The sequence below is a fragment of the Exophiala oligosperma genome, assembly GCF_000835515.1.
Source record: "Exophiala oligosperma strain CBS 72588 unplaced genomic scaffold supercont1.2, whole genome shotgun sequence".
Classification (NCBI taxonomy): domain Eukaryota; kingdom Fungi; phylum Ascomycota; class Eurotiomycetes; order Chaetothyriales; family Herpotrichiellaceae; genus Exophiala; species Exophiala oligosperma.
Genome location: NW_015622819.1, coordinates 1064023 through 1082317, shown reverse-complemented (window position 1 = coordinate 1082317; position 18295 = coordinate 1064023). Strand labels below are relative to the sequence as shown.

The 18295-nt window shown below is 50.7% G+C and overlaps 5 protein-coding genes across 5 annotated transcripts; 1 reads left to right on the top strand and 4 right to left on the bottom strand.

Annotated features, from left to right (window-relative positions):
* Positions 1–979: 979 nt before the first annotated feature.
* On the bottom strand, positions 980–3404 carry PV06_01858 (hsp72-like protein). The gene is made up of 3 exons (XM_016402490.1): positions 3254–3404; positions 2457–3187; positions 980–2401 (listed from the first exon to the last, which is right to left on the bottom strand). The coding sequence occupies exons 1-3, from the start codon at positions 3267–3269 to the stop codon at positions 1211–1213; spliced, it is 1938 nt and encodes a 645-aa protein (XP_016266387.1). The 5' UTR covers positions 3270–3404; the 3' UTR covers positions 980–1210.
* Positions 3405–3811: 407 nt separating this feature from the next.
* PV06_01857 (uncharacterized protein) lies at positions 3812–4914 on the bottom strand. The gene is made up of 3 exons (XM_016402489.1): positions 4813–4914; positions 4189–4756; positions 3812–4128 (listed from the first exon to the last, which is right to left on the bottom strand). Exons 1-3 carry the CDS (start codon positions 4873–4875, stop codon positions 3878–3880), a joined length of 882 nt encoding a protein of 293 aa, XP_016266386.1. The 5' UTR covers positions 4876–4914; the 3' UTR covers positions 3812–3877.
* Positions 4915–5183: 269 nt separating this feature from the next.
* PV06_01856 (uncharacterized protein) lies at positions 5184–5741 on the top strand (the record flags this gene model as incomplete). The annotated part of the gene is made up of 3 exons (XM_016402488.1): positions 5184–5333; positions 5390–5417; positions 5557–5741. The coding sequence occupies 3 exons, from the start codon at positions 5184–5186 to the stop codon at positions 5739–5741; spliced, it is 363 nt and encodes a 120-aa protein (XP_016266385.1).
* A 1003-nt stretch (positions 5742–6744) lies between these two features.
* On the bottom strand, positions 6745–10337 carry PV06_01855 (uncharacterized protein). The gene has a single exon (XM_016402487.1). It carries the CDS (start codon positions 9910–9912, stop codon positions 7228–7230), a length of 2685 nt encoding a protein of 894 aa, XP_016266384.1. The 5' UTR covers positions 9913–10337; the 3' UTR covers positions 6745–7227.
* Positions 10338–14618: 4281 nt separating this feature from the next.
* On the bottom strand, positions 14619–16059 carry PV06_01854 (uncharacterized protein; the record flags this gene model as incomplete). Its single annotated transcript, XM_016402486.1, has 3 exons — positions 14619–14929; positions 15007–15541; positions 15628–16059. The coding sequence occupies 3 exons, from the start codon at positions 16057–16059 to the stop codon at positions 14619–14621; spliced, it is 1278 nt and encodes a 425-aa protein (XP_016266383.1).
* Positions 16060–18295: the final 2236 nt, after the last annotated feature.

Genomic DNA, 18295 nt, shown 5'->3' with positions numbered 1-18295 from the left:
AGTCGATCAACGTTGGGCTGTGACTTGAGCGTTTGCTTTAGAAGCCGCAGTTCTTTGGTCATGGACTCAAGGCGCCTAAACGAATAGGTTAGTTATTTTCTCAGTAACGACAGCTGCGAACATACTGCCGGGCTGGTGTCCGTTTGAAATTCGCATCTATGGCACAGCATAGATTGCGCTTCTCGCAACGCGAACAAGGACGAGGGAATGTTTCATCAGCATCACAGCGAAGCTGCATCGACCAAGGTCAGCGTTTCTGCCGACCATCGGGTTCAACTAACACCCACCTTTACTTGTTTACATTCGGTACAAGCCTTGACAGGCCGTCGTCGAGCACCAGATGATTGCATTGCTGCATATTGCGTCGAGCCATCAGCATTGACTGCTCAACGCAAAAAAAACCATCGACAAAATTTAAAGATAGTACTGGCAAGCCCAGACCGAGGTGTACGTACTGACAGTGGCTTGTGCGATACGGAGTACGGAGTACTCTCAGACGACATCCATCTCTCCTCCTTTAGATTACTCACCCTCGGCTTACCTTCCGCTCCTGGAAAGGCGCATCCTAAGAAGAATCAATAAAGTCCATCCATATTACCATTCAGATCACTCAGAATAGAACTTTGGCTTATTCTCCCCAGACTAGTGGTGCTGATTGGATTCATTGTCCTTAGAGGATCCGTTAAAAGAGAAGGAACGTGTCATCTTCTGCTGAGGTAGAAGCATGAATGAATGATTTATATAGAGATGTTGCAGTCAAGGCTGACGCCTTCACCAAGTTGCCCAAAAAAGATCTATCATGCTCGGACTCCGTAAGGAAGGTCCTTGTCACTTCCATGCTGAGCTATCACAAAATATTGCTAAGGGATTCTGCATCGAGGATACAAGCAACGAGGTTTACGTTAATTTAGAACAGTATCACATGAAAGCGATATAAATTGCAAGTACTTATTATACTGGAAATGTTGATCTTCAATGTTAATTTTATTGAAACAACTATTCTAAGTCTCGATCGTGTTTTTGATTCTTTGTTATCATCTCCCAAAAGGAGGAAACACATCGTGATCATCGTCGCAAATCATACTAAAAAACTCTATGCCCATGCAAGAGGTATCATCCCATTTTTCCATTGTGAAAAACGCCAACGCCGTGATTGACATAGAGGAACAATCGCTCAATGCTTTTTTTTGATCCAACATTTGTGAGGCATTTAGTCGACCTCCTCAACGGTTGGACCATCATCACCACCAGGGCCACCAGCACCTGCACCAGGGAAACCACCTGGACCACCAGGCATTCCACCTTCACCACCAGCTCCGTAGAACTTCATCATGATGGGGTTGGCAACACCTTCGAGCTCCTTCTGTTGAGCCTCGTACTCGTCCTTGGTAGCGGTCTGGTTCTCGTCCAACCAGGAGATAACCTTGTCAATTTCAGCCTTCAGCTTCTCTTTGTCAGATGCATCAAGCTTCTCATCGACCTTGGAGTCGGAGAGAGTGTTCTTCAGCGAGTAGGCGTATGATTCGAGACCGTTCTTGGCAGAGATACGAGCAGCCTCAGCCTCATCTTCAGCCTTGTACTTCTCGGCCTCAGAAAGCATACGCTCGATCTCTTCCTTGGAAAGACGACCCTTGTCGTTGGTGATGACAATCTTGTTGGACTTGCCGGTACCCTTCTCAACGGCGGAGACGTTGATGATACCGTTGGCATCAACATCGAAGGTGACCTCGATCTGAGGAACACCACGAGGGGCAGGAGGAATTCCGGACAATTCAAACTTGCCTAGCAGGTTGTTGTCCTTGGTGCGAGCACGCTCTCCTTCGTAGACCTGGATAAGCACACCCGGCTGGTTGTCGGAGAAGGTCGAGAAAGTCTCGGACTTCTTGGTCGGAATGGTAGTGTTGCGCTTGATGAGAGCAGTCATGACACCACCAGCAGTCTCGATACCGATAGAAAGCGGCGCAACATCGAGAAGCAAGATTTCTTGAGTCGACTTGGATGAAGTGTCACCAGACAGGATAGCAGCCTGGACAGCAGCTCCGTAGGCGACAGCCTCATCGGGGTTGATTGACTTGTTGGGTTCCTTTCCGTTGAAAAAATCGGAGACCATCTTCTGAATCTTGGGGATACGAGTAGAACCACCGACCAAGACGATCTCGTGGACGGAAGACTTGTCGATCTTGGCGTCACGCAGGACACGCTCAACGGGCTCCATGGTGGAGCGGAAGAGGTCCTGGCAAAGCTCCTCGAAACGTGCACGAGTGATCGAGGTGTAGAAGTCAATACCTTCGTAGAGAGAGTCAATCTCAATAGAGGTCTGAGCAGATGAGGACAGGGTGCGCTTGGCACGCTCGCAAGCAGTCCGAAGACGTCTGAGAGCACGGGCGTTGGACGAAAGATCCTGTGGAAACGTTAGTATACGAAGTAAAGAATCAAGAGAAAAGGAGACTGCATACCTTTCGGTGCTTGCGCTTGAATTCAGTAACGAAATGGTTGACGAGACGGTTGTCAAAGTCCTCACCACCCAAGTGAGTGTCACCAGCAGTGGACTTGACTTCGAAGATACCCTCTTCGATGGTCAAGAGTGAAACATCGAAAGTACCACCACCGAGATCGAAGATGAGAACGTTGCGCTCACCAGTGGCCTTCTTGTCGAGACCGTAGGCGATGGCAGCTGCGGTAGGCTCGTTGATGATACGGAGCACATTGAGGCCGGCAATGAGACCAGCGTCCTTGGTAGCTTGACGTTGAGAGTCGTTGAAGTATGCGGGAACTGTGATGACTGCGTTGTTGACAGTGCCGCCAAGATAGGACTCGGCAGTCTCTCTCATCTTGGTCAGGACCATGGATGAGATTTCTTCTGGTGTGAATTGCTTGTTCTCGCCCTTGAACTCGACCTCAATGACTGGCTTTCCACCCTTGTCGATGACCTTGAATGGGAAGTGCTTCATGTCAGCCTGAACCTCAGCGTCCGCGAACTTTCGGCCAATCAGTCGCTTGGCATCGAAAACTGTGTTCTGAGGGTTCATGGCGACTTGGTTCTTTGCAGCATCACCGATCAGACGCTCAGTGTCGGTGAAGGCGACGAACGAGGGGGTGGTTCGGTTGCCTTGATCGTTGGCAATGATTTCGATGCGGTCATCTCGGAAGATGCCTACGCATGAGTAGGTTGTACCTAGATCGATACCTATGGACGACATGTTAGCATGCTGTTGTTGAGTCGACTCGTGGTCAGGTTGCGGTGTTGACTTACCAATGGCTGGAGCCATGTTGTCTGGAGAATTATGGAGGATAAAGGATCAGGAAAGATTATCTTGAAGAAAATAGAAAAAGGATATCACAAGAAGAAGGATTTATGTCTTCTAGACTGTGAGAAATAGTGTTTCAATGTGTTCTGTGTTGATGAGGATTGCAGAAGTGGAAGGCGCATCTGAGGCACGATAAATATGATTTTTGGTGGAAGGGCGAGGAAGGCTGTAGAAATTCGACCCACCAGTGAAGTTGCTGGTGGCCGGTTCACGACGATTCGCTGCCTTTCCACACACATGGAGAGGCTTCTGGGAGGTGCAGGTCAATGCACATTGCACCCACTACAATGGAGACCATTCTTACTTCTCATTCACTTGTGCAGAGTTTTCGCATGATTCTGCCGCAATAATGATGCCCTGGTTGCCCCAGCATTGAAAAATGAATGAGGGCAGCACCGGTTACGTCATCTATACCTCACCCAATTCACAAACTGCGGTCACCTTTACGGAATAGCTTGAGACTGACTAACGAGTACCCCGCGCTAATTCCTTATTGCTGCCAGCAAAAATTATTTTTATACGGGTACTAAGGAATTGTCGCGGTCTACCACTCTACTGTACAGTATCACTCAAGCTTCAAGACGACCATCACAAGCCGTCACTGCACGCAACCTCACCGATCTGGAAAGACTATGCCTACTCCCTTCTCCGGATGCTGTTCTGAACACTGTGCTTGATGACGAAGGACTCGATGGTCGCCCGTTCCCCATACTCTCTACTTGTGTCCCTCCCGGATGTTGACGGCTTCCTGCCCTTCCATTCTCTTCTCTTGTGACGTGACGCTTACTCCGTCGCTGCTGCAGCCATGGTCTGAGGTTGACTAGAAGGAAAAAAATATTAGCCATGTATCGGGTACTCATCAGGAGACATGTCATCATACAGTATCCCCCGCAGGCAAATACTCCCAACCACAACACCAGCTCGGATCCGTAAATGACCATGCCGAGAATATCCAATCTTGGTTGGAACAATACCGAGATCAATGAAGTCAAGTCTCCCATGGCGTCAATGGCCACAAAGATGAACGAGATGCCTCGGACTGTTCTTTCCTTGTAGATATCCCAGTAGTGCCGCAGGACTCCGGCACTTAAGAAACAAGCTGACAGCACGGCCATGAAAGTGATTGGCCATTCGGCATGGTTCTGCTTTGCTCTCCTCAACGCAAACACGAGGCCACATTCAATGCCTCCCATAGCAGCTGCCACCGGCATCACGATCGAGATGGATTTGGTCAATGGCCATTGGTTCCCATAGTATTTGCATTGGATCCAAGTCAAGAGGCTCAACGTCGTCAATATCTGAGGCTGTATCTTGAGAGCAACGTTGAAATTCTCTACAATGTTATAGATCCCCAATGGAATACCTGCACATGCCCACAGAAGCATCATGGTGGGTTGTAGACCCGTGGTATCATGCCGCCGATAATTGATGATGATTTGTGGAATGAGCTGTAGGGTACGAATTAGAGTCAAAGTCTGCTGGCCTGAAGATGGGAATACCATACTTGAACGGACCAGCATATTGCGCCCAAAACACCAAGGACATTCGCGGCAATTGGCACGTCCATCTCCAGCCACCTGTTTCTCTTGCGCGAAGCTGAGTTTCGCTATCAATAAGCTAATTCGACGGTCAAACAAGGTTGATAGCAGCAGCAACGGCCAGAAACTCGTCGGATCACGTGAAAGTGCGCCGGGTTTGCCATATTAGGATTAGCGTATTTCACGTACTCTGTACCTAATACTATGGAGGCTTGGCATAATTGTAGCCGCGACGACCTCCAATGTTTGCCCGTCTCTTGTGGTTGTTTGGTATTGTTTCGACTCTACACATTTCTCCTTTGGATTCTCTACCTTCCTTGCCTTCAAACATCCAGACATGTCAGCAAACGGCGAAACCGTGCCTGAAGGCGCGCCAGAAGTCACCAGCGAAGCCACTTCTGTCGGAAAGGGCAAAGGCAAGGCAGTCGAGCAGCCAGAGGCAATGGAGGAAGACGACGAGTCCGAAGAGGAGAGCGGCCCTGAGGAGGTTCGTTCATGCCATATTTCTGTTTGTCCCCTTGACCTTGCTAACAACTGTCACAGCAACCTGAGCCTGAACCTGAAGAAGAAGGTACGTTGGCCCACCTAACCCACCTCACCAATCCCTCACCGACACCTGCCTACGGTGTCGCATGACCGCGCGACTGTTGCGCTTACAATCGCAATACCAAGAACTCACTTTCGAGTCACATATCTAACACACAAAATAGAAGACGAGGACATGGAAGAGATCGACCCCGACAACATCATCCAAGGCCGCACCCGTCGCAAGCAAATCAACTGGGCCGAGGCGGAACAGAAGTCCAAGGACGCCGGTGACGAGATGGACGACGATGAGGATGACGACGACGAAGATTTCGAAGCCGAGGACGACGACGAGGAGATGAAGGGTTGAGACGAGAAATAGAAGACGCCACGCCTTGTCCGCCTCTTGGTAGTCGCATTCGCAATTCAACGTCTCTTCGAAAGAGTCACCACTTGACACATCACGACGAGTTTCACTGCCACTATCTCTTTTGGACAGCGTGTCCCTCTGACAACTGGATACCCTTGAAGGAGGTCAGAAAGTCTTCACACATCAAATCTGTCATACGCTTTACAACTTGTAACAATACGACCTTCGCATCGCATCTTTCAATATGACCCAGGCAGACCCGAAAGCAAGAAAACAAGAAAGCATCCCATCTGCCAGCTGAATAGTGGGAAAACAAAATCAATGGACTGGTTTTCGAGTTTAAGGGTTTGGTCCTCTGGACTCGAGTCTGCCTTGGATCGAGCATATTCGGGAGATCATAAAAAAGAAGAAGACAAAAGTCTCGAGCGCGCTTCCTCCAATGTGCCAGGCATGCGCTTTCTCGGTTGGTCAACCGCTCACGCATGCATGAATGTACTTTAAAGCCAGCATCAGCCATTGCGGGGGGTAATGAAATACACACAAACGCAAAAAAAGAAGAACGATGCGTGAATCCCTCAGTTGTTTATCTTTCCTTTCTTCCGTTTTCTCCCTCCTTCAACTTCCATCCGAGGTTCAAGTTGTAGTATACAACACAACCGCGGGAACGCTCTTCGATCCCAACGTGAAATCTGCACTGCATCCCACAGTGCCATCAATCGTCTCCTGTTCAACGAGAAATCAATCGATCAACCGTGACCTGCTTGGTGCCCTCTTTGCACCACCACAGATTTGTCTCTTGTCGCCATCGTCAGGAAGGTTAGTCCCCAGTAATGAATGCTCTTTTCCCCTGAACCCGTCGCAGGGTTTGTTTTCCCCTGTCGAAGACTTCCGTACAGAAAAGGGCAGTGTGGTACAACGTAGATGGAACGCGTCGTCTCTCTATTCGAACATGTCTAAAAGTCACTACACAACCCGCCCCCCCTCCCTCCCCTCCCCTTCCTTCCTTTCTTAAAAAGGAATCATCAGTCTAATCTCTGAATGCCCCTGTCACCGCTGTCGAGACATAAGCTCAGGTATAGATCTTTTCGTTGTAGAAATCTGCTATAGATACCTCCCCAAAAAATGGTCTGAACAGATAGCCAAAGTAACATTGTCCAGATCGACCCTTTTTGTGACAGCGAAAGCTCCTCGAGATCGACGATTTGCAGATCTATATATTGTTACAGCTTCAAAAAAAAAAGATGATATAGTCTTGCGCGCGCTCTTGTCAACTTGAGACTCCATATCATCCAGCCGCCCTTCGCCATGTTTCCCATGCTCATGTGCCCAGCGTGGACCAAATGCCAATACTTGACTCGCTATGGCCTTTCCTCACGCCTTGCGCTCCCACTACCCTTCTCTCCTCGCTCATTAAAATGCATGTTTGATGGCCACACTTGGTAAAAGTAAATATCAGCCAGTCCCCCCCTCCCGGCAAAAGATCAGATCATACAGTATCATTTCGAGTCCCTCCAGCTTCTGCCGCCGACGCAGCAAGTTCATTTTCCTTTTGTAGATCTTTTCGCCTCCTTGTACAAGGTGGGCAGCACCAAGTTGATAGTTCCAAGCTGGACCGGTCCTGTACGCCGAGCCCAGTTACCAATTCTGCCCCTGTTTCAGGGCCATTCGTTTTTCTTTTTCCTTTCCCTTTGCGTCGAGGCTTCCACCCGACAGCTTCTTCGGCACAATTGATGTGATATGTTATCCCCGGGGTCTCACATTCCGGGTCTACACAGTATACAGCGCTCTTTCTGGCTCGCGGAACGGGTGTCGAGCAATGGCCACACCTTAACGTTCGATCTATACTGGGTTGCAGCCGTTCATGATGTTGGACCCCCGGTGTAGGTGGATTCTGAGATTGTGGGGTATCGCTCTTTGACGTATCTGCCTTGAGATGGCGGCTGCTTCTCCGCGTCGGGGTCTGTGACCTCAAAGTCCCATTGTGACCAGCCTGCCTGGACGACTCGGGTGGAGGCGAAGCTCGGAATATTAGTGCATTCACCTCACAGATCGTATCATCATCAATGGTGGCGTGTTGTTTGAGTCGGTCCAAGAAATCCAAAAACACTTCCAGAAGCTCCTCATTGCCATGTTTGAGCCATGCTCGATGCTTACGCGCGAATCGCACGAGGGAGTTTGGAAGATACCTGGAATGTTCGAGTTGTTCTTCCATCCGATGTCGGTCCCATCTCTTATACAAATCTCGCTCGCAATCGGTCCAGCCACCGCGCCGGCCTTCAAAATCCAATCTTTCCATATGGAGCTCTACCTGCCATTCGTTATCAATCTCATCCTCGGTCTCGGACCGACCATCTTCACTCGGAGAGACAGGTCGATGGCTAATCGACGTGTGGACCAATTCCTGCTCCCCGTATTTCGACAATAATTTAACAGCCTTGAACTTCTTCCGCCGCGGTGTGCGGAAGTCAGGGATTGCAGTCGCTGGCTTGGGGAGTGGCAAAGGTTGATGCGCCGACTGAAGAGTTCCTCTGGATCCTTCCGGGCTTTGCTTCTTGGTTTCTGTCGAACCAACCCAGTCACGATCGCCATTTGCATAAGCAGGTAGATTGAAAGGTTTCGGTGGCGCCTCCCAAGCTATAACATGTTCGTCTCCCTTCTTCACTGTTGGCGGGTGATTAACCTTGATTTGAATGTGAGTTAGCTCTTTGCTGACGGGATCGCGCTGTGGCCTTTGTAGTTGGAAACTGTACTTGGCGTGCATCGTCGAAAGGTGAAAAACCAGGCGGTCCAGCTTCGAGGTCTTCCAGATTGCGCACAGTGGGCATCGGTAGCCCTTCACTGTTGCATAGCGAAATTTTTGTTCCACGGTCGAGCAGAAATCGTAGCACACTTCGGGGTGCTCAACAACGGTGGCATCCGCACCGTCTGTGCGACTCTTCAAGCCGTTATGGAACCCACTAACTGCTGAGCCACTGATACCGTTTGTAGACAGCTTGGCCAGAGTTGAGTTGCTTCGTTCCGACTCAAGAGCATTTGTTTCTTGGTCAGCATTGGAAGCTTTTTGTTCAGGCGTTCGAAACAAATCTAGATCGAGGCCATCGGGACGACGCCTCGTCGTACTTGATCTAGAACTTGACTTTTGCCAGATTGAGTCAACCTGAAGACCGTATTTTGTTCTGTAAGTGCGTCCCTCATGCAAGAAAAACACACTGAGGGCAGTGTCAGCTTCTGGGGCTTGCGGTAAGTGCGTATATCTCGCAACCACCGCGCCTTGTAGCACCTCTGCGCCATTCCTTTTGATATCCGGCGCAAAGTGATCGCCGTCGCTTTTGCCCAGTAGAGGTATGGGAGGCCACCGGCTATCAGACCTGCATGGAATGATCTTGAGCTCCAGAAAATAATTATCTATCAGGGCGAAAATCTCCTCATTTCTCACCAAAACAGACACTTTTAGTTCACTGGCCCTGATGCTGAACGGCTTTTCTAGTTCGACATCCACAAAGAAACCATTGGGCTCAATTTCTCTGGGACTGACGTAGCAGTACTCGGATTTTGAGACAAGTGGTGCGATGTTGTAACCATCGCGATTGTCCCATACGGTCAGATAGCACTGGCATTTGATCGTTTCACGCTTCTGCCGTTTAGAGGGCCGTTCGCCATCATCGTGTGCATTGTTTTTGAAGTTGAGTTTCTTTCTGATATTGCTCAAATCTAGCGTCAACTCAGCGTCAGGCTCTTCGTACACTTTGTCGGAGAATCCCCGAAGGCTCCGACGTGTCTTCCGCTCTGTTGGGTTTCTCCTGTCTTGCAGGGAAGTTTGTGCAGAGCTCGGCATGACTGGTAGACTCGAATGTGCCGCTAATGGCTCTTCTGAAGAATGAATACTGCTGGACACCACGCCGTTGGCTTCTGCAGGCCCAGCCGATGTCTCCGATGTCGCGTTTCTAGATCCTTGCGTGGGGATTTGGCAAACGTTTGTCGAAATTCCAGCCTCGGGTTTCTTAGTACACCTTTTCTGATGATGATCCAGGATTTGGGTAATATTCCGTTCGAGCACTATTTTCTGCCGAGTTTCGCTGCTTTGTAGTGCAAAAGTGAAATCCCCGACTAAGTGGCGCGCGAACCTCCTTTCCGGACGAGCAAGGTTGTGGCTGTAAATACGACTCATCATCTTGAGGGAGAAGCAGGTTTTTCCTCACAGCTTGCTGGTCCAACATCCAATTGGCAGTTTTGGCGATAATTTGACGCGCTCCGTTGTCATTTCTTCGAAATGACTTCTCGATCAGATGAAAACATAACTCCGTGAAAAGTTCGCCCGCCTCCGAGAGCTGTTTCTCGCAATGATAACACGAGTTCGATATGAAGAAGCCTTGCAGAGGTTGATATTTCTAGAAGCCTTGTTGACGGGACGCGTTGGTTGCTCTGAATACGCGCGAACTGTTAACAATGATCTCTGGTGCCTGAAGTGTTGGTGCAAAGCTTAGAACGGGGACAGCAAGAATAACGACAGCGTGGAAGGAGCGGGTCTTGAAAGGAATGACTGCATGAGGAACAATCCGATCAATCAAGGGAGGGGAGTTGAGCGTTTGCCCTGGCAGGGCGGGAAGTTCTGGTGAAGGGAGAAATCTACGGTAAGATTCACGGTACCATGTTTTAGTCTGACAAAGCCATTTATGTCATCCAAGACATAACAACGCACTGAAAAGGCCAAATTGAGAGATAAATTATTTTGTATGGCGAAATCATGATCTTGTTCGGTTAGCGGCGGGACTAATTATTGGCCAACGCGTCTCCTGGAATTCTGCTGACTAAGAACTTCACGTCCTTCTGGTCGTCACTTTACCTCAATTCTTGTATGGTACAGCAGCCTTTCAGCTTGGTTGGTGAGGAAATGAATCGTCTCGTGTCACTCATGCTTCTCAGCCTGCCTGTTTGATATGTTCAGGGGTGAGATTTTATCCGATTGAGTGAATGGATGAACGACCCAGAACTCGCAAAGACCATGTTATGATCCGCCTTAATAGATTTCTATTCCGGTGGCGCAGAGTCATCACAAACACACATTCAAGACTCAGCGTACACAACGCAGCCATCTCCTTCAAGAAGTAAATGAATGGGCGAACCGCGAATGGTGTTAGTCCTGGGCAACAAGCATCTTTGCATATGCCAGCTGAGACCGCCAGAGTCGGACCCTCTTTCCATAGATATAAGCGAAACAGTGACGACGCGAAGAGCTCGCTGGAGCTACCACTACTGTTCGACCGTGAGTATGTATGAGACTTTGTTGATCCCACTAAGTACTTACGTGTAGAAGAACATCTGTGGCCCTTGTGGTGCGACCGGCTCATTCACCAACACTGCAGAACCTCGACGAGTCAGCTTTGCCACCATGGTTTCTTCCAAAATTCATGATCGACTTACGAGAAAAACCATAGAACAAGAAGTGCTTGATGACCATGATGATGAGGAAGACATCGATGCTGATGCCGAAGTACGCGTCATTGACATAGCTTCCAACACAACCAGCCGAGAACTGGGCCCCGCCCGATGTTCGTATTGATTGATGGTTCATGTACCAAGCAAAAGCCAAAAACAACATTGATGGCAGTGACACTGGCTTGTTAGCTACTAAGGTACCCAAACAGGTAGTAGCCAAGGCTGCAGTAGGTTGAATTTCCCAGACCAAGCAAGAGTCGGAGCTCTTGCTCATACTTGCCATGGTTTCGACGGCTAAATCATTTTGCACTCCAGTCAGAGATAAGTTTCCGACTATGGCGCAGGCCAAGAAGCCAACGACAATTGTTAATAGGGGTGAATAGTTAGCTCTCCATCATTTCATTGGAGAGAAGGTAAGAATGATGTGTCGAAACTTACGCTCAGTTCGTGTGTATCCTAATTGCGTCGGGGTCGAAGTCTGATCGTATGGCGGAACTGAGACGATTTGTGCAATGATAAGCATCAAGCCGACCAGCCATAGGACTGGAAATGCGAGCGTGATCACAGCCCAGATCGTCCATGAGTTTTCCAGAGCTCCGAATGGTGTGAGTATGAAAATAAGGAGCGAGTCTTTACTAAGAACTCCTTGAGAAGATTTTAACCTTGATCCGAGCGATTGACCGGGCACCGCAGAGGATAACGATACGACTTCGGTGTGCTGCGTAATACTTCAGACTCTTGAGCTTCTCTGCCCTTGCGACATCATATCTCAGCACGATTAGACTTAACGTCGTCAGCAACCAGAGAACACATAAACATACTCCATTATTGGTAATATTGCTGGTGTCAATGGTGCCGTGTACATACACAGTTTCCTATCCGAAGGGAATGATGAAAAAGCAAGGCAAAGGCCAGCAAAAATAGCCAGGAGCCAAAAACACTATCGCCAGCCAGTGGTTGAAGCTAATGTACCCGCGACAAGAACAGGAATGTTGGAAAGCGAGTGGTAGCAAATGACGACAATGGCTGTACGCGTGGCCCGCTCATGGACGTTGAAGCCTTTGAACTTGGTCCCTTTCTTGCGGTTAACACATGATCCAAAGTCTGGATGTGTGAACTTGCTCCCGTTTTGGGGCCAAAAAACGTTCATTGAAGTCTGGATGTACATAATGTTCTGTTCTTGGGGCCAGAAAGATCATCGCTGGCAGGCCTCGTTTGGCTCACTCCTTCCGACTCTACTGCCAGCGGTGGAACGCTTCTCAGAGACGTCTTATCCATTCCTGTTTTGGTTGATGGCCATTGAGGAAAGACACAGCACGGCCAGGGAACGAGATAGGCTTAGAGCAGGGCTCTGCGGTCTAGGTCTCTATATTTACTGCCGATGCAGTGCCGCCGTCATTGGGTAAACCACCCAGGAATTCCACTTTCAGCTCGTAAAGACCTTCAAGGCCCTCTTCTCCTGCGCCAACAACGGTGGCTATGTCTTGCTCGCAGTCAAAGTACTTCCCATTCAGCACCTTCCCTCGGCCTGCCGCCAGGAACGCGCACGTCTGGGCGCATTGCGCCGGTAGACATTTGAAAGTCTTGTGGAATTTGGCCCACTTCTCTACTTCTTGCGGGTATGCCTCCTCAACGTCTGCGTGGAACGGGACTGGTGGCGAGTTAGGAGAGGGATTCTTTTGTTTTGAGGTCTCACAGCGAAATAACTCACGTCCTTCCTGACTCAACGTCGCCCCAGGGTGCAGAGCGTAGACATGAATGTCATCGCTGAGACCGTCCAACTGTAGCTCCTTATGGAGACACGACACCAACCGAATCAAAGCACCCTTTCCGGTACAATAGGATCCAGAGAATGGCATCGGCAAAGTGCCGGCGCGCGAAGCGATGTTGATGATGCACCCTCGACGTCGCTTTCTCATCCCCGGAAGTACCTGGTAGATACACAGTACGGCCTATATTACGGTTTGAGCTGTGTCAGCGATAGAGTCACTTGTACGCTGTACACAAGAGATGACAGCGTACGGCTTTTAAGTTCCACTCGAGGCCTTCCCAGAACTGTCGAAACGTTTCCATCGCCATGGGTCGCCGTGTGCCGCCACCGACATTGTTCACCAAGATGCTAAAGCCCAAAGAGTTACACGTCACTCTTGCGCCGAAACTTGGTAAAGGGGTTTCCACTCACTCGACAGGACCCAAGTCTTGTTCGACCCTGGCGAAGGTACTGACACAAGCTTCTTCGTCGAGGACATTGCAAGCGTAGGCTCGAGCCTCCACCCCGAGCGCTTCACAGGTCTGTCTTGTGTCTGCCTGGCGAGCCTCGTCAAGGTCCAACAATGCGACCTTGGCCCCAGATTTTGCGAGGGCCACCGCAATCGCTTGGCCGATACCTTACAAAATTTGGGAGGTCAGTAATTTCTAGCCTTAGAGCGGAAGCTCCACACAAGGAGATAACGGAGGTCGGATACGCTGTGTTCTTACCACGTGCCGCACCTGTAACGACGGCGACTTTGTCCTTGTTCGCCTGGCCGATTGTCTCTGGGGCGATGGCGGGATAGACGCTGGTATGGAGCTGGGGTGGTCGAGACATCATGCTCGAGGTTAGCGTGTTAAGAGGCTAGCTAGAGGGAAGAAATGCAAATAAGGTCATCCTTTTTCAAATATGCCGTTTTCATGGCTTATCTACATCAAAAACACTTCTCCAAATAGTCTCTGGCGGACAAAATGCGTCTCAAAGCGTTCGCTACGGTGATCACACGAAAGAAACACTAGCGACATGCGTCCAAGGACACTGGCGAAGGTCCCCTCTTGTGTATGCCGAAAAAGGGAAACCCTCTGTGGGGGCTTGAAAGCTCGTTGGTCGGCCGGGGTGGGGGGGGAGCCTTATAGGGCTAGTTAGATGCCCCAGGATGGTGTGGGAAAGATGGAGAATAGTTCGCAGGGATCCTGGACAGCCTAACATGCACTCAAGCCCAGGAAAGGACAACAGATAAATCAAAACAAAGTGCATGTGGGCGACTTGACGATATACTGGTGAGGTTGTCACCCGGGGGGAGACCAGGTTGCAGTATCTATTATATTGGATCTATTTGCGTCTGTCTCTCCACTGTGAGCTACGGGCCCCAATCTGTACACATGTCTCTAATTTTCTTTTGATGTATCTTGATGTCTCGCGTTCTCTCCTAGCACACGATTATACCCAGCTAAGCGAGATCCGTTGTAGTCATGATCCGCGATGCAGTGTCGTGACCATCTGCGGAGGATTTGATAAATTACAGTTTCTCAACAGCCTGAGTGGGCCAGTACTGTTTAAAGTCGTGCCTGGAAATGGATTGAATTTTTGTTGTCAGCAAAGAAAAAATTGATGCTCTAATTTTCAAAGTCTCGTTTCGGAGGCTCTCTGCGTAGTCAAAACAGAAACATCAAAAGAAAGCCTGGGCGGACTCACCCAAGGATATATGCGGACTCCAAGAGCTTCCTCCTGGCGTCGGATCCACTGTTGATCGTCCTGAAGAACTCGTCCTCCTGGACCGCCTTCTCGGGGTCAGGGGAGCACTCCCGCAACCGGCACGTGTTGCCGTAGCTGACTTTGTGCGTGACGTCGTGGTACTTTTGTCGTCGGATGTCGGCGTACTTGTCGAGAAGCACGTCTGGGCTTGGATGGTTCGGGTTGTCGCGGTCGAGATGGCGGAGGACGCCGATGAGGGTGTCGGCTAGGCCGGCGGCGTCGCAGATTCCAGTCGTGAGGCCCATTCCTGTTTTATTTGGTTAATGACCATCAGTTTCCGGGGGAGGGGGGAGGGGGGTGGCGGAAAGGAAGGGGGGTTTATACCTCCGAATGGCGCACACGCATGTGCGGCGTCTCCTGCCAGTAAGGACCGGCCTTTGCGATACGAAGGTGCGGAGCGTTGGTGAATGCGGTACGGACTGACCATCTCGATCTGATAGTCGTCTTTGGACAGCGGCTTGGGGCCGCGTGGGAAGATGGCTGCAAACTTGGCGTGGACGTTCGCCAGCACTTCCTCCCGCGTGAGATCTTCCCTTTCGGCGTACGACACCCGCCACAATCCACTGGGGTCAATCCGACCGATCAGGCAGAAGTGGTCCGGGTCGACGATGAATTGCGACCGCTTATAGCCATGCTGTTCAAACGGGTAGCGCACATTACACGCCACCAGCCACTGTGGGATAGTGAAGCCGTCATAGGATAAGCCGAGCAGTTTCCGGACGGTCGAACGTCCGCCGTCGCAGCCTGCTAGGTACTGTGCTGAGATTGTCCTGGTGCCGGTCGGGGTCGCTACTGTGGCGGTGACCGAGTGTCCGTCGCGAGCCTCTGTAATGTCGGTGATCGAGTGTTCAAAAAGTATCTGATGGGGAAAATGTGATGTCAATGTCTCAGTAGAAACCCCGGTCATTCTTGGAAATTCTCATTCCTGGGGGTGTAAATACGTACCCGTGCATTCGGATATCCAGTGGCATGCCGCTTCAAGATTTTGGCCAGTTCAAACTGGCCGCATATGACAGGGTCAAACGATCCGGGGATCCTGTCCTCGGGACGAAACTCGCCGATGACTTGGTTATCGACGTTGATCCATCTAAGGCGGAGATTGTGGTCTTCTTCGTCCATGCCGATGGAACGCGCATCAGCGGCCACGCCAGCCCGTTCGAGCTCGATAACGGCCGCAGGACCATAGGCCATGGCGCGCGGCGAGTTGTCGACATCCGGCAGGGCCTCCACGAGGACGACGTCTATGCCTGCTTTGGCCAGGAGAAGCATCGTCAAGAGGCCCACGGGTCCAGCCCCGACGACCAGAACCTCACAGTTCATTGTCGAATCGGTGGCTTCTGGTGACTGGACGCTGGCTTGCTGTGTTCGACCGGCCATTGTATCGTGCGAGGCCTTATCGTTGACTTGGGAAGAGACTCGTGGAAGCTCTGCCTTTGTTGGTGGACGCACTTCACAGGCATCGAGAGCGAATCTCTAGTCGGACGCCCCCTTTTGTTTGGGGGGGCTGATCTTGGTAACCAGACAAATTGGAGCACAGTACTTCCGCAGTAAACTTGTGTCCATCATTTTGACTCGGCTCGAGACTCCATCGTCAATCCACTGTCAGGAGACCCCAAAATTGGACACGGGACTCGCTGGAGGGGAACAGGCTGTACTGTAGTTCTTCAACCCATGTGGAGGCCATACCAATACGGTAAGGCTGATCGCCCGGAACAGAACAATGCAGGGCATCTGGGGTATCGCCGAGGTGCGGCATTGCCCCACGGGGAGCTTGAATACCTAGTTGAAGAGAGCCATGTGGTGGATGTGCATGGACAGTCTCCTTTACTCCACTGATCAGTGTGTATACGAGGCACCAGAAGTTTTGCCATCTTCTTTGGGTTCACGCAAATTGGAGACGACCTGATCGTGCTCCAACAGTAGAGTTTTTCACGAATGTAGGCGGGTGATGCACCTCGCTTCCGTGTACAGTATGCAATGAGGTTTACCCCCAGACGTGAAGCCATTATGGAGAAGAGCATGCTGTTAATAGCTTTAGCTTTCTTCCAGTGGCATGTGACTCCCCTCGGTGGGTTTGATCACTCTCTGTAAGTGGGGGGATCGTCTACAAGTGGTAATAACAAGAAAGAGTAGGGCAGTTAGTTGCTCCAAGTGGTGTGCAGACAGCCTCCAAAAAGGCCATCGAGTCGCTGCTACTATGCTATGCTCGTTCACTATTGACATCGACCTCAATACATGGTCATAGGTCAGTAACGCCAGACGTGTGTGAGATATCCCCGATTGCCAGCTATGGGTAGTATGGGACAGGAGAGCCGCGAAGGCTTGCCATTCAAGGTACGTGTACAACAGCACCGTTTTCACTGCCTATTACTGCCATGCTGATAGTGATACTATGCTTGTAGCTCAAGAATGAAAACCTCTTCCACAAAAAGAGCCACGTACATGGCGAATGGATAGAATCCATGTCAGGCGATTGGTTCAGTGTTGCAGGTATTGTTGCTCACTTTTTCCCGTGTTCACACTGTGAGGTATAATCACCCAGAAGAAGCTGACCAGCTCTTTTGTTTTATAAGATCCTGGGACGGGGGAGATATGGGCTCATTGCGTCAACAACACCACGGGAGACGTCGACCGGGCTGTGAAATCTTCCCACGCCGCCTTCCAATCGTACAAGAAGCTCAATCCGATGATACGGTCCCAGCTCCTGGCCAAGTTTGATGCGCTGATCCGTGAGAATCGCGAGGACCTTGCTCGCATGCTCATCTACGAAACTGGAAAGCCGTTTGCAGAAGCCTGTGGGGAGATTGACTACGCCACCTCATTCACCCGTTGGTTTGCTGGAGAGGCTGAACGCATTTCTGGGACCGTCCATGTGGCTGCCACACCCAACAGACGGGTGTTTACCGTCAAACAGCCTATCGGTGTGGTGGTGGGACTCGCTCCCTGGAATTTCCCTATCGCCACGGCCTTGCGCAAAGTGGCGGCCGCCCTGGCCGCGGGCTGTACCATCGTCGTAAAGCCCTCGCCCGAAACGCCGTTTACAACCCTAGCCTTGGCCTATCTGGCACAGCAAGCAGGGTTCGCCGCTGGAGTCTTCAATGTGCTTCCGGTGAGTCTCGAGAATACGCCGTCGGTCTGCGAGGCACTCTGTAAACACCCCCTCGTCAGCAAGGTCACGCTCACCGGGTCGACGCGTGTCGGGAAACTCATCACGAAACACTGCGCGGAAGGACTGAAAAAGGTCTCCTTGGAGCTGGGCGGTAACTGCCCTTATATCATCTTTGCCGACGCAAACTTGGAGCAGGCGCTGTCTCACCTCATGGCCCTAAAGTTCAAGCACGCCGGGCAGGTCTGCGTGACTGCCAATCGGGTCTACGTTCAAGCTGAGGTATACGACAAGTTCTCGGAAATGGTGGCAGAAGCCACGAGGAAGCTCAAACTCGGTCACGGAGCGGCAGAAGACACTACTATCGGGCCCGTAACGACACCCCAGTCCCTGGTGAAGATCGAAAATCAAGTCAAGGATGCCGTCGCGCATGGAGCAAAGGTCATCGTCGGAGGACAACGCGTGACTGATCGTGGTGGGGGGTATTTTTTCGAGCCTTCTGTTATC

Bases quoted from the DNA above. Each gene is read 5' to 3' on its own strand.
- PV06_01858 (XM_016402490.1), bottom strand. The intron at 2,402-2,456 runs GTATGCAGTCTC...ACGTTTCCACAG, and splicing joins TCAAGCGCAAGCACCGAAAG to GATCTTTCGTCCAACGCCCG.
- PV06_01855 (XM_016402487.1), bottom strand. From the start codon at position 9,912: ATGATGAGTCGTATTTACAGCCACAACCTTGCTCGTCCGGAAAGGAGG.
- PV06_01857 (XM_016402489.1), bottom strand. From the start codon at position 4,875: ATGGACGTGCCAATTGCCGCGAATGTCCTTGGTGTTTTGGGCGCAATA. The intron at 4,757-4,812 runs GTATGGTATTCC...CGTACCCTACAG, and splicing joins CAATATGCTGGTCCGTTCAA to CTCATTCCACAAATCATCAT. The intron at 4,129-4,188 runs GTATGATGACAT...TTTTCCTTCTAG, and splicing joins ATTTGCCTGCGGGGGATACT to TCAACCTCAGACCATGGCTG.